The sequence below is a fragment of the Chelonoidis abingdonii genome, chromosome 4 (assembly GCF_003597395.2).
Source record: "Chelonoidis abingdonii isolate Lonesome George chromosome 4, CheloAbing_2.0, whole genome shotgun sequence".
NCBI lineage: Eukaryota > Metazoa > Chordata > Testudines > Testudinidae > Chelonoidis > Chelonoidis abingdonii.
Genome location: NC_133772.1, coordinates 65,871,338 through 65,886,591, shown reverse-complemented (window position 1 = coordinate 65,886,591; position 15,254 = coordinate 65,871,338). Strand labels below are relative to the sequence as shown.

At 39.7% G+C, this 15,254-nt stretch overlaps 1 protein-coding gene across 1 annotated transcript in view; it reads left to right on the top strand.

Annotated features, from left to right (window-relative positions):
• The window catches only part of PRMT3 (protein arginine methyltransferase 3), a 108,732-nt gene that overhangs the window by 15,396 nt on the left and 78,082 nt on the right, over positions 1 to 15,254 (top strand). The window contains exons 5-8 of the mRNA XM_032794571.2: positions 1,022 to 1,124; positions 3,956 to 4,109; positions 9,532 to 9,676; positions 14,172 to 14,237. Coding sequence (XP_032650462.1) covers positions 1,022 to 1,124; positions 3,956 to 4,109; positions 9,532 to 9,676; positions 14,172 to 14,237 — 468 coding nt within the window. The remainder of the gene's footprint in view (positions 1 to 1,021; positions 1,125 to 3,955; positions 4,110 to 9,531; positions 9,677 to 14,171; positions 14,238 to 15,254) is intronic.

Sequence of the window (15,254 nt, the reverse complement as noted above, 5' to 3'; positions counted from 1 at the left end):
TAATTTGATTGTTTTAGGCCCTGTCTCTGTTTTACTGATGTCAGGATATCTGGTTCAGAGCTGTAGTGTAGTAGGGGCTGCTTCGTGTCCCTGTGTACACTACAACTTATTAATGTGTTGTAACTCTTTCTCCTGATTCAGTTTAGTTTTAGCATGGATGGGGTCTTACACAGCTTAGCATTTTTGAGACCTGTAATGCCTGGGCATGCTTTCATCTTCAGGTCATATGGACTTGTTAGTTACATCTTACTATTAGTCCTGTGAGGTAGGTAATTGTTGCAATGTTGCAAATGGAGACACTGATGTTTCGAGCCTGATTTTCCCCTCAGGATGTGCTGAATATATACAACTACTTAGAGCTGTGAGGCTCAGCACTAGTAAAAACTGGGCTCTGAGTGATTTGCTCCAAGTCACAGTTGTTATCAGAGCCAGATTTAGAATCCAGGAGTACCTGTCTCTAGTTCAGCAATTCTCAACCAGGGATCTAGGGCCCCCTGGGGGGCTGCAGGCAGGTTTCAGGGGGTTCTTAAGCAGGGTCGGTATTAGACTCATTGTGGCTCAGGGCAGAAGGCCCCTGCCATGTGCTGAAGCCCCCAAGCCCTGCCACTTGGGGCTAGGGCTGAAGTCAAAGCCTGAGCAATTTAGCTTTGTGGGGCCCTCTGTGGCATGGGGCCTTGGCCAGTTGCCCTGCTTGCTACTCCTTAATGCCAACCCTGGCTTTTATATGCAAAAAAACAGTTGTTGTGGAACAAGTAGGGCCTGGAGCATGTTGCGGGGTGCCGGGGGGGAGCTCAGAAAAAAAAGGTTGAGAACCTCTGCTCTCTGTCATGTTGCCAAGTAATGCTTCTCTCTGTTTTTGCTACAAGGTTATTTTAATAAGTCCTTTAGACACTTGCAGCCCAGGTGATTTTAATGATGGGAGAAAAGTGAAACATAATTATGTCTAGTAGTTTACTTTTTAAACTAAGGTCCTGTGATTTTGAAGAACCTTATTTCACATGCTCATTTAACTTCTGTTTAGAAACCAACTGCAGAGTACTTGAATTCTCTCAGCAGCCCGCTGCCTTGGGAGGAAGAGGAGTACTTGAAACCAGAGCTAGAAGATGATTTATTACTTCAGTTTGGTAAGACTTTTCAGTCAGAGTATAGCCTACTGGAAAATTAAGTGAATTCGTCCCTTTCCTAGTTTAGTACATCCCAGGTGAGACAATATCCGTAGTTGTAGATGGGCTAGATTTACATTTCCCAGGGCAATGGACTATCCAAAAAGGTCATGTGAAGTGATCTATGAATATTTTGTATCAATTGAAAAAATAAGAAGTTGTATGAACAGATTGGGGAGGGAGTGTCACACTTAACTTTGAATGTTTATGGAATTTCCATTCTTATGCTACAGCAAAACATCTTTGAATATTCCATTTGGGTACTTAAAATTAATCCCAACACATACAAATCAACACATTAGAGGAAGAACTGTGTCACTGAAAACTACTTCACATTTTCTATTGGTTGTCTTTCATTAGATACCCAACAAATACAATAATATAACAAAATTATACATTATAGAGTTGTATGTCCACCTTGGAGTTCTGATGACCTATACAAATCACTTGTTTATCTCTCACAACTTATATCTGTGTTACTTGTATTCTTCCTCCCCTTTGCCAGTACTATTTTGTCATTCACTTGGTGTATCTTTCCTACATTTAAATTGTAAGTTTTGTAGGGCAGGGACCGTGTCCCATGTTTGTACAGTACCTAGCACAAGGGGGACCCTGTCTTAATTAGAATTTTCTGTTTTGCAGTAGCACACAAGACCGTAGCACCCAGTTCCTAACCGACTGATAGTTTGGGATTTTTCTGAATTTGCTGCTGACTTGCAATGTTATACTTGAGCAAGTTGCCAAGGGCCAGATTTCCAGAGGTGCTGTGTATTCACAGCTCCATTTGACATTATTAGGAGTTAGCGTTGTTCAGTACTTCAGAAAATCATGCTGTAAATGTATATCTCACTTTTATCTATTGAGTGAAATGAGTATTGACCTACCAGCAGGGATATGATTTTTAAATCCAATTCCTGTTATTAGAAATTATTCTTTCTCTATATAGCTCTAGTTCATTTTTTAGAACATCCAGACTGTATCTAGAGGAAGCTATGATTTTGCTGTTGATCCACTGAAGTAACTTCCAAGCTGCTTGACAAAATCTAAATAAGAAGGCTCTCTCCAGGACTTCAGGAGCAATGTCCTGTGCTTCTTGACTGTTTTACCAATGGCTTGTCATGGCTTTGACATCCACTTCAGTCCTGTTCTGTGGCTTTATTTGTGCTTTACTGTGTACCTCTATTGTAAGTGTTTTTGATGGTTTCTAACATGTTCCATGCTTGCGCTTGCTCCCTTTCCTTCTCCCTCCCTCTCAGTAGTTTTCTGCCCTGCGTTTTCCTCCTGACGCTCATGTTGGGGACTAGTGGGGAGGGCTAGCTCAGAGGTTTGAGCATTGGCCTGCTAAACCCAGGGTTGTGAGTTCAGTCCTTGAGGGGGCCATATAGGGATCTGGGGCAAAAATCTGTCTGGGGATTGGTCCTGCTTTGAGCAGGGGGTTGGACTAGATGACATCTGAGGTCCCTTCCAACCCTCACATCCTGTGATTCTAAGACTGCCTTTAGGGTAGGATAGTGATTTTGTTTCCTGTTCTGAGTGGTGTGGAAACATTATTTCCTCCATCTCCATGACCCTCACCAGTTCTAGACATAGGAATGGGAACTAGGGATTCAGGGGGTGCTGCTGGACCCCCAGGTTTTGTGTGGGGTCCTGGGTCCTAGCCCTGTGCCTGGGTCCCGTCTGCTGCTGACCTGGTGCCTGGGGCTCTGTTCCTGGCACCGCACCCTGGGGTCCTAGCCTCCACCCCCAGCTGTGGTTCCAGCCTCAGCCCCTCACCCTTTTCCGTGACTTCTCCCACCTCTGTCCTCCCAGAGCCATGGCCTGGTCCTGGCCCCAGCTATGGGGAGAGAGGACATGAATGAGCGTAAAGGGGGTGTGTGAAGTAAAAATTTCGGGGACAGCTGGCTTTCAGTGTCTGCACTGTAAAAAGTGTTCCAGTGTCACTAGTTCTAGAATTTCTGTTGCCACAGCTCTTGTTGGCCTTGTGCAATCCCACCCCCGCAGAAATGCATAGCTCCATTAGATCAAAGCAAAGGTGTATTTGGTCCCTAAATCCAAGCTCATTTTCTCTGTGGTGCTTCTGGCTAGTCCAAGAAAGACAAGCCAGAGACTCAGTTATGGTAACCTCATCTTCCAAGTGTGGTGGGGCCTTATTCTGCACTGTTGACATCCAGTGAGAGTTATGTCTGCTGTGTTCAGTGAGTGCAAGGTTGGACCTTTTGAGGCCAAGGCACTATTTTAATAATAATGAATTCTACTTACCTATAGATCTCAAAGCATCTCACACTTTTTTATTAAGCTCCACAACAGCCCTGAGGGATGAGTTTGAAGGGCTGTGAATATATTCTTTGTAGCATGCTAGTTATGAAAACCTTCAACTTGTAGAACAACTTGTCTTTTGAGTTAATAGCCCTTCTAGCTCTTGGCTAAGGTAATTGGTAAAGCAAGGTGTACCACCTTTATTGGCTTCAGCTAAAGAGAATGTCTGATTTGTTAAGTCACGAAGACTATCATTCAGACACATTTTGAAAGGTAGATTTTTTTGAGTGTACTGATGTTAAGGACCTACCTCCTCCATGCTCATTTATGTTAAGTGTTATCTTGCTCTGCCAGCAGTCCTGTCCATGAAGATACTTGTAGAATAAGGTACTATTTAGTGAATGAAGGTAGGAGCATCAGGCACTTAATTTATCCCGTTATTTACACACACACACACACACACATACACACACACGTAAATAGGTAATGCTGTCAGTTGACAGTGGTTGATGATATTTGTTGTTCTGTTTCATTAGACATAGAGGATCTTTATGCTTCTACAAACATCTTGGACCCTAGTGGATTAAGTGATAACACAGCAGTCCTTGAACAGTTGAAATGTATGGAACACAGAGCAAAGCTTGCAGAAACAGCATTAGCCAGAGCACAAGAAGATCTTCAGAAAATGAGGTAAGATGTTTTCGATTGAAGCTTATTCTGAAACACTTGGCAGTGTTCTAGATGGTGGACAGAAATGTGTGCAGGTAATGCTAGCAGTCAGTGGAAACTCAAGCTGCAGAATTCAAGTGTAAGTTAGAACCAAGAGGACATTAGTCTTACCTGTGTGTTTTGCCTCTGTTTGCAAATAGTGTTGATTGTGCTGTGTTTAAAAATATTGCAAGTTGAAGCACAACTAAATTGACTAAATGTCTAGACAAAACTCCTGAGCCATGAAACAGATTTCTTCCCTTTCCCCTCCCCCAGCCATCAAATTCTGATGTTGAGGAATTCCCATTGAAAATTTCTTTCCTTCCATTGCTCCCTTATCCCCAAACTCAAATCTAGGGAGTACTAGCAAGAATATTTCAGCTGATTTTAACTTTGTTGTGCATGTTAAGTTTAAATCATGAAGTTTTGTAATATGTCGGTGGTGGTGGTGCAGCTGCATAAATACAAAGGAATTTCAGACTTTGTTGGTGTCTCCTGGCATTTATGAAATCCTGCCAAACTGTTAGTTCAAGATGACAACTGCAGCCACTCCAGTTGAAGCAATCAATGGCATTGGAAAGTTGAAGTATTAATGTACCTTGAATCATCCTTATTTAAGAAGTTATGGTTGCTGCCTGTTGGCAGAAGCAGTTAGAATCCCAGGACTGGAAGGGACATCAAGAGGTCATCTAGTCCAGTCCCCAGCACTCAAGGCAGGACTGATTATTATTTAGACCATCCCTCACATGTTTGTCTAACCTGCTCTTAAAAATCCCCAATGGTGGAGTTTCCACAACTCCCCAGACAATTTATTCGAGTGCTTAAGCATCTTGACTGTTTTTCCTAATGTCCAACCTAAACCGCCCTTGCTGCAATTTAAGTCCATTGCTTCTTGTCCTATCCTCAAAGGTTAAGGAGAACAATTTTTCTCCCTCTTCTTTGTAACAATCTTTTATGTGCTTGAAACTGTTGTTATGTCCCCTCTCAATCTTCCCTTCTCCAGACTAAACAAACCCAATTTTTTCCCATCTTTTCTCATAGGTCGTGTTTTCTAGGCCTTCAGTCATTTTTTGTTGCTCTTCTCTGGACCTTTTCCAATTTGTCCACATCTTTCCTGAAATGCAGTGCTCAGAACTGGACACAATAATCCAGCTGAGGCCTAATCAGCGTGGAGTAGAGTGGAAGAATTACTTCTCATGTCTTGCTTACAATACTCCTGCTAATACATCCCAGAATGATGTTTGCTGCTTTTTTTTGTGTGCGTGTGCAAGTGTTACACTGTTAACTCATATTTAACTTGTGATCCACTATGACCCCCAGATCCCTTTCTGCAGTACGCCTTCTTAGGCAGTCATTTCCCATTTTGTACGTGTGCAACTGATTGTTCCTTCCTAAGTGATGTACTTGGTATTTGTCCTTATTGAATTTCATCCTGTTTACTTCAGACCATTGCTTCAGTTTGTCCAGATTGTTTTGAGTTTTAATCCTATCCTCCAAAGCACTTGAAACCCTGCCCAGCTTGGTATCATCCGCAAACTTTAAGTGTATTCTCTATACCATTACCTAAATCAGAGGTGGGCAAAATTTTTGGCCCGAGGGTCACATCTGGGAATAGAAATTATATGGTGGGCCATGAAGGCTCACAAAATTGGGGTTGGGGTGCGGGCACTGGGGTGGAGCCAGAAATGAGTTCAGGGTGCGGGAGAGAGATCTGGGCTGGGGCAGGGGGTTGAGGTGCGGGAAGGGGTGCAGGCTCCAGTTGGCGGTGCGGGCTCTGGTTGGGCCTGGGGATGAGCGGTTTGGGGTGCAGGAGGATGCTCCAGACTGGGATCGAGGGGTTTGGAGGGCGGGAAGGGGATCTGGGCTGGGGCAGGGGGTTGGGGCGTGGAGGGAGGCTGAGGCATGCTGGCTCTAGGTGGTGCTTACCTCAAGCATCTCCTGGAAACAGCAGCGTGTCCCTCCGTCTCCTACGTGGAGGTGTGGCCAGGCAGCTCCTTGAGCTGCCCTATCTGCAGAGACCGCTCCTTCAGCTCCCATTGAAGTGCTGGAGAAGGCCATTGGAGCGGGGCCATTGGCATGCATAGGAGCCACAGGGGTGGCCATGCCACTGCTTCCAGGAGCCACATGGAGCGACACCTGACCCTGCTCCCTAGCTGGAGTGCCAGAGAGGGGCCATGCTGCATCTTCCAGGAACTGTGTGGAGAGGCTCCCAACCCTGGCTGGAGCCCTGGAGGGAGGCCATGCTGTGGCTTTCAGGAGCCACACGGAGTGGCTTCTGATCCTGCTCCCCATCTGGAGCACCAGAGGAGGGCAAGCCCAAGACCCCACACCCTCCAACTGTAGCTCGAGGGCCAGCTTAAAATGGTGGTGGGCCCAGTCCGGCCCATGGGCTGTCGTTTGCCCACACCGACCTAAATCACTGAAGATATTGACGAGAACCAGACCCAGAACTGATCCCTGCGGTACCCCATTTGTTATGCTCTTCCAGCTTGACTGTGAGCTACTGATAACTGCTTTGTGGGAACAGTTTTCTAATCAGTTATGCACCCACCTTATAGTAGCTCCATCTAAGTTGTATTTCCTTAGTTTGTTTATGAGAAGGTCGTGCAAGACAGTATCAAAAGCCTTACTAAAGTCAAGCTATACCACATCTACCACTTCTCCCCAATCCACAAGGGGGTTCTCCTGTCAAAGAAAGCTATTAGGTTGGTTTGACACAATTTGTTCTTGACAAATCCATGCTGACTGTTACTTATTGCCTTGTTATCTTCTAGGTGTTTGCAAATAGTTTACTTAATTATTTGCTCCATTACCTTTCCGGGTACTGAAGTTAAGATGACTACTCTGTAATTGCCCTGATTGTCCTTATTTCCCTTTTTTAGATAGGCACTATATTTGCCCTTTTCCAGTCCTCTGGAATCTCTCTCGTATAGAAGTCTTACATGTTACATAATGTGAGATATTTGAGTCCACCACATGCTTTCAAGTTACAGAACTACAGTTCTGCGTACTTCACAAACATGTGGAATGCAAACTTATTCTTGTTCAGAACCTAGTCATTACACTTATAAAGAGCGTGCTGCATTTGAGACCCCGTAATACTTTCATAGGATATCAGCGTGATCTTCACAAAGTAGAAGTCTCTTTTTGAGCCATGATTAAATTTTTAAATCACGGTTTGTGTTGTACGATGTTCGTCTGGTACCATTACAATTGTAGTAACTTCTCTTATTTGTGTTAAGCTTAGGGTAGATAGGAGGGGTTTGTATCTACATCTTCCTAATCAGTATGTCAGGGTTAACATCTACAGTTATGAAAAATGCTTTGGAAGTTTAAATGACCGCATGTTCAAGACTTCAATTTTACATCTCATTTGAGCAGAGAGGCTTCTAAAATTATTAAAGCTATCTCCAGCAATTAGTGGGAGGACAGTCACCTAGTGAATTGCAAACATTTCTTGCAGCACCTGAGTTTTCCTTAAAGGTTGCTAGTCCAAATAGTTGTATGCTGATGAAGTTTAGTTTGAGCTGACAGGTTGAGAGTGCAGTTGTATGTGGTTGCAGGTTAATAGTAGCAATCTTTTGCTTAACTGGTTGCAGGAGTAACCATGTTTTCTAAACATAACTGGGTTACAATCTACAATATTTGACACAGTTTACAAATTTAAACATATGTCACATTTATCTTGAATTTATCATCAGTGTCCAATTGAATGGCAACCTTTGTTTTTTGTTGGTATTGCTCATGATCTTTCTTGACAATCTTAAAATTCATTCTATTGGGAGTTTAGACCTAGAGTTTCCTTACAGTTAAATTACTTGATAATCATAACACTGGGATCGGGGCAGAGTGACTTTAAAAAATAGTCTCATTTAACAAAAAAATAAAAACAACTTTTTTTTAAACCAGATTGAGACTTTATAAAATTAATTTGAAAATATGTACTATTGCAACTTTAAACTAACATTTATAACAAACAAAACTAAATTCTGCTTTTTTAAATTCTGCTATTGAAAGATTCTTATTTGAAATGCACAAAACTGCAATAGGAGAAAACAAAATATTGCCCTGCTCCTCCACACTTTGAGGATGTATGTAACTTTGCTCACATAAATAGTGGTCCTACTCATATGTAAAGTTAAGCATTTGCACCGTCGGGCTAAAATTGTATTTAAGTAAAAACTTTTCTCTTAGTGGCATAAAATGTTGTGTCACTTACAGAAAAAAATGTTCATGATAAAAGTAACTACATTTCCAATAAACTAATAAAATTATTCTGAAGTCTTTTGTACAAACAAGCCAAAATTTTCAAAATAGGTTCCTAAAGTTTGGCTACTAAGACTATATTTAGGCACCTAAGTGCTTTTGGAAATCCTGCATCTAAATCACTTAACAGCACAAGTCCTGTTGACTTCAGACCGTAGACTCTGATGGAGTGTAGCCTGGTTGAAGCATTTCTGTTTGTTTGACTTGTGGGAAATCATAATATCTGAAGGTGCTGTTGGCTGCAAATATAGTACAAACTGTTTGCTTATAAGTTTTTTGTGTTTTGAGTTTATAGTATTCTAACAGTGAGGCCATGGTCTTATTTTTTTTAGCATAAAGGAATATTTTCAGTGGCAACCTCCTTAGTAGAGAAAACTGTAAATTCTCATGGAAGAAACAAGACATCAACAAGAAACAACATACAAAATATCCTCTTTAGCAGTTTGACTATAAGAGGGGAAATAAGTGGAGAACTAGTAACACACAAAGAAAAAAAACAAAACTTTTACCCTTAAAATAAATCAGCTTGCATTAAAACATCCTTTTAAATCATTATTTGTATCAATCCTGCCTGGTTTTCTTTTTTAAAATTTTGTTGGTTAATATACTCAACCTTCCATAAATCGCTAATGTAGGTGTGTTTTAGAGTAGTTTTTAAAGGTGTCGTGATATTGAACCACATCTCTAGATAATATGGTCTGTCATGTTTGTCTCATTCTTTATTTTGACTTCTGACATACTGTTACCATAGAAACAGCTTGCAAAATGGTAATTTCCCTCTTTAAAAAAACCTCTAATGAAATCTAAATCAGGTGGGTTGTAATTGGGATGCTTTTCCAAAATAGATGGAGGGTGCAGGGATAGCAGGCAGATAAATGAAACACTGCAAACTTCATACTGCTGCAATTTAGTGTCTAAAATGCGGAAGAAATGCTGATGTTGAAATGCAGGGAAATCTTGTGGTAGCTTCTTTCCAAAGCCAGCAGGGGGAGTTTCAGCACGTTTAAGGCATAACAGAGTTTTGGTGTTGTAAAAGGCCCTCTGGAATCTGTATTCCTTAACTCCTCTCGGCTCCCCCTTCCTTCTTTTTCATAGTCCCGTAAACATGTCTCAAGGGTATGTTTCAAATTGATTTCAGACAATTTGCCCAGGATTTTGTGATGAATGCAGATGTCAGAAGCAACTCATCGTCGTCTAGCGCCATTGCGGAACTCCGGGACGATGAGGATGACATTTACTTCAGTTCATATGGGCATTATGGGATACACGAAGAGATGCTAAAGGTTAGAAAGTCAGCACAAATGTCTTACTCATAACTAGGATGGAAAAATGGGATGAAAAAAAGCGATGTGCCCGCAAATATACACTGCAGAGTAGCTGCATTTTTAACCCTTTCGGTGCTTAATAGTTTATCCTGGGAGCAAGAGTGAAAGAATCACAAAAAAAAAAAAAAAAAAAGCTTATATTTTCAGCTGCCTTTTAAATAGATCCTTGTTGTATACATTCTTGACTGTACCAGAAACACTAGAAATTTAATGAGTATATTGAGCTTACAGGTATACTTGATGGCTAGCAAGAAAATATTAATCTCTTAATATTTGTAACATCTGGTTTTGCCGCTTTTGTTTCTTTTGCTGTAGAAATGTAGTGTACAGAATTCATCCACTATACAATATAAACAGTAAATGTCCTTCATTTTTTATTCTGCTCTTTAGATGAAAATTTAGGAAGCAAAAAACACACTAAACCTTTAAATGCTATGTCTGCCAATTTATGTAGTAGTTCAGAAATTCTTTGAACTTCATTTAGTGTATTGATAAGCATTACATCGAACAATTACTTTATTTTAACCCACAATCTTTAGTACCTCCTCTCTGAAAAAATAACATTATGTAATGTACAAGGACAGGAATTTGTTGCTCTGAAATATAAAGCATTTTTGCAATTTCATAATAAAGAACGATTAAACAAAATCAACTAAAATCTGAAGCCATAAAGTACACTCAGTCTTGTATAGCATAGGTAGCAGATTTAGGCTTCCTGCTTTCTGAAACATTTGCCGATCCTAGCCTCAGAAAATTCCTCTGCATCTATTTTGTGGTACATTTGAACAGCATTGAGCAGCCAATGTGTTTTTATGGAGTATTCTTGCAGAAGTGCTTTTGTGGCACCGGTATCTGTGGATACAGAAAGTAATACACTTTCCAAAATGAAAAGCATAGTGGTGAACAGGTATGTGCAGAACTTGGAAACAATCAGATTTGCCTCAGCGTTGTATGTCTGGCGGACTAACAAAATGACTTTTAAATATGGGGCTAGAGGTGGGTTATTTTTTTAAGTCAGTCACACAAAGAAAATCTGAAATCATAAGCTCTAAATTACTTTGTCAGATGGGGGTAAAAAACAACCATTTTGTCTGTACAACAGTTCATAGTACCTTGTTTTGGAGCTATACTAAAAGATCTTGAACCTCTAAAGAACTGATAGTTTTGTAGTTTGTGATAAATCTTTCTATTTCAGTGGCTTCAGGAAACTTTTTTGTGATGTTAAAATCCCTTTAGTAACATCTGATTTCTGCCCAATAAAATGTGGAAAAGTTATGGCATGTATAAATTCTTGTGTATATACCTAGTTTTTAGCTCCAAATTACTACCCAACACATACAAACATTTTTTTGCTTAAGTTTTTTTTATTGTGAGTTTTTTACACTAAAAATATTGGCTCATTAAATCGAAGTGACACCAAACTGTTAAATTAATCCTAAATTTGTTTGTGATTCTAACATGTTTTGTTGGTTTAAAATAAACAAAACAATACAAAAAACAAAACTAAGAACCATGCACACACAACTTGTTCTTTTTTTTTATCGTCTAACTTGGCCTTGGCAGGTCAGCATTGTTTATGCTGTCCCCTCCCATGGTATTTCAGAAGACAGGAGGATTGCTACTTGAAACTGATGGCGCACTTTATTTAAAAAGTGCTTGAGGGGTATCTGATAATAACTTACTTATTATTCACGTTATTATACTGAAAGGTTGGGTGGGAGGAGAGAAGGAATTGATGAATAGAGACCCAAAATGAATGACTGAAGCTTATTCAAGCAGCAGTGCATGTAGTAAAGTCAGCAGTTGGAATTCTATTGATTAAGTTGGGGGAGTGCTGAGGCAGTGTGATAGGTGAGGCTGAAAGCTTTCCAGCTGGCTGCTTTCTCGATTGATGCTGAACCTTTCAATTTTTTTGTGGTTTCAGCAAATCCAGTATTTCAGTGCTGCTGAGAGTATAAAAAAACCTAACTCCTTAGAATCTGCCCTCATAACAAACAGATATAATTTTAGCTGATCCTAATGATGATTTTTATAATTCACAATTTTATCAAAACAATGCAAAGCTGTGATTCTTTCAACGTTTTACTAAACTATCCCATTTTTGTAATTTTTTTCAAATATTGATTTTTTTTTTTTATTTATGTGTATTTTTTTTGGTGTATGTGAAGAACTGACTTACCTTAAATTAAAATGGAGCTCACTGGAATCTAAATAAAGTTTTTAACTTAAGTTTGCATGCTTATGTTTTACTCTTAACTTTTTTTTTTAAGTAACTTTGTTTTGCTTGTATAAAAAAAAAATAAACTGTCTTGGCTCATAGAGAAATTATTCTTTTATCTTCCATAATATTAAATTCTTGATCCTTTGGTGCAGTACGAACTTTGTATGGATGCACTAGGGTTCAGCTATCTTCTTCAGCACAGTATTGTTTTTAGACTGTCCAAGCCAGAGTCATAAATAGTTATAATCATGGCTTTTTAATTTCCTTTTCTTTTACTCTTTCACTTGATTCTCTGGCTGTTGCAATAGGGACTCTAAAACAGATGGCTTACTGTCCATTTGAGTGCCTACACATATAAAGAGGATCTGTCGTAGCTTGCTGGTAAATTGAGCTACTCTGCCAGCTCACATACTAATCCACTACAGATATCTCAGAGAGGTGATTAAGAAAAAGCAGAAAGGGATCAGCAATGCAGGCTACCTTACTGAGGTCAGAACATGTAGGAATAAAGTGAGAAAGGCCAAAAGCCATGTAGAGTTGGACCTTGCAAAGGGAATTAAAACCAATAGTAAAAAGTTCTGTAGCCATATAAATAAGAAAACAAAGAAAGAAGTGAGACCACTAAACACCAAGGTTGGAGTGGAGGTTAAGGATAATCTAGGCATAGCCCAATATCTAAACAAATACTTTGCCTCAGTTTTAATGAGGCTAATGAGGAGCTTAGGGATAATGGTAGGATGACAAATGGGAACGAAGATATGGGAGTAGATATTACCAGATCCGAGGTAGAAGCCAAACTCAAACAGCTTAATGGGACTAAATCGGGGGGCCCAGATAATCTTCATCCAAGAATATTAAAGGAACTGGCACATGAAATTGCAAGCCCATTAGCAAGAATTTTTAATGAATCTGTAAACTCAGGGGTTGTTCCATATGACTGAGAATTGATAACGTAGTTCCTATTTTTAAGAAAGGAAAAAAAGTGATCCGGGTAACTACAGGCCTGTTAGTTTGATGTCTGGAGTATGTAAGTTCTTGGGGAAAAAATGTTGAAGAAAGTTGTTAAAGACATCGAGGTCAATGGTAACTGGGACAAAATACAACATAGTTTTACAAAAGGTAGATCGTGCCAAACCAACCTGATCCCCTTCTTTGAGAGGGTAACAGATCTTTTAGACAAAGGAAATGCAGTGCATCTAATGTACTTCGATTTCAGTAAGGCATTTGATATGGTTCCACGTAGGGAGTTATTAGCTAAATTGGAAAAGATGGGGATCAATATGAAAATTGAAAGGTGGATAAGTGATACCAGTATTACTTTGTAAAAGTGACTTGAAAAAGAAGTTTTCTCAAAACTGGGTTTGTGCCGATATGCGAAAGGTTTTTAAATGTTTATTTTTCTCGGGGCCAGCCTGGGGCCCCCACGAGAATATAGTATTGCAACTTTTTTTTATGGAAGGGGCCCTCAAAATTGCTTTTCCCCAGGCCCTCTGAATTATCCTCTGGTGCTTGGTCATTGCTTCTGAACTTAGTATTTCATAGTGTGTGGTGTGCAGCTCCAATGATTTATTTGTTGTGTTGCGGTTTGTCGGTTTCTATGTATTGACAGTTAAATATGCTTCCAGAAGCGAAACGAGGTAATCTGGTATCAGGAACTGATCAATAGCTTCTTTAAAACAAAGCAAGAAGTTTGGGTTATGCAATCAGTTTGGTTTCAATGTATAATAATTTCACTACATGTGTTCATGCCCCAGATGTCAAGAATCAGGTAGATGACTGTTTGATTATGTTGATCAAGTATTACCTTTTAGTTATCAGTGCTGTTGCGAGGGATAAGGAGTAAGTTTAAAACAAATACTTTAAAATGTGAAGCTCATTCAAACACTTGAAATCAGAACAAAAATCACAAGTAGTTGCTTCTAGATTTTGATAGTATGAATTAGAACTATATATAATTTTGAACATGGATGCTTGTATTACTGCCTGCCAGAGTTTGTAGCAACCCAGGTTGTCTTTGCTTCATAAACAATGTACATTCTGAAGAATCATTGTGTGGGAAATCCTGAAATTACACTAGTGGTTGTGTCCCTGTGGCTTTTTAATATGTAGAGCAACAAAGGGTTAACTAATCAATATTTTCTTAGAAATTATGATTTAAAAAAGATTGCTCCAACATCTTTAGACTGTCACATGTACATAACTGTGTGCACTCTGTTTATGCTCAATTTATAGGATAAAGTGCGTACTGAAAGCTATCGTGACTTCATATACAAAAACCCACACATCTTCAAGGGCAAGGTAAGTGAAACAGCTCAGAAGCTGTAATATTTCTGCAGTCCATGATTCTCTCATGCAGTGGAACCCTCTTTGGTTTGGATATCTCCCTGCACTGGGGATTGAGTATCACTGACAGGATTTGATTTAATGCACTCTGGCTTTGTTAGGTGGAAGAGTGTTATTTAACTGCTGGAGGGTGCAGACTGCTGATAACAGAAATGCTCGTCAATGTTGTCATTGTTCTGTATGGTGTCTTGGAGTGTTCATTAATTATGATGACATGGCTAAGGTAAACCTTTCTTGTCCTGTATTTTAAGCAGAATCTATTTTGGACGGGCTCTATTTACAGCAGTTCACCTACATCTGGCATCATAGTGGTCCCAGTGCAATTGGTATTGGGAAAGTGTTCAAATCTAATTAATCTATCTAACTCATGTTGTTATGAATTAAGCTTTATTGGTCAGATTAGGAATTAAATGAAATGGGGCCCAGGGTTAATCATTCTTTATTATTGGTGTATATTGTCTTTTCTAGATTACTTTTGGTCGTCAATTGTTACCCAGGCTATTTAACTTCTGTTTTTCTGCAAGGCATTTTGGCTATTTCTAATGCTTACCATTCTTTAAGATCTATTTGCAGGTCATCTGCAATGATTTCTTTTACCTTTTCATAGATTTCAACTGATAGTCAAAGAAAGAGAAGCATTAGATGCTATAGGTATTTCTTATTGAATGAGAATTTCTCTTCTCTGCCTCCCCTATTTCTCTCTTTAATTCTTATACTCGCAGGATGAAGGTATTTTTTAAGTGATAGTGCTACCACAAGGCATCAGAATAAAGAGTTGTTCTTCCTTAATGGTCCCTCAGCTTGAAATCCACCTAAATAGCTCTCTAAGGTAGGAGGTTCTTATTTCCTTTCAGGAAGTGCTACCCTCATAATAGGGTGCCTTGTGACCCATGTTTCCTCCCATTTGATCTTGTAACTTCCCTGTGGCAACCACAGCTATTGTTCATGTGAAAAAGTAACATTAGGAAGGAG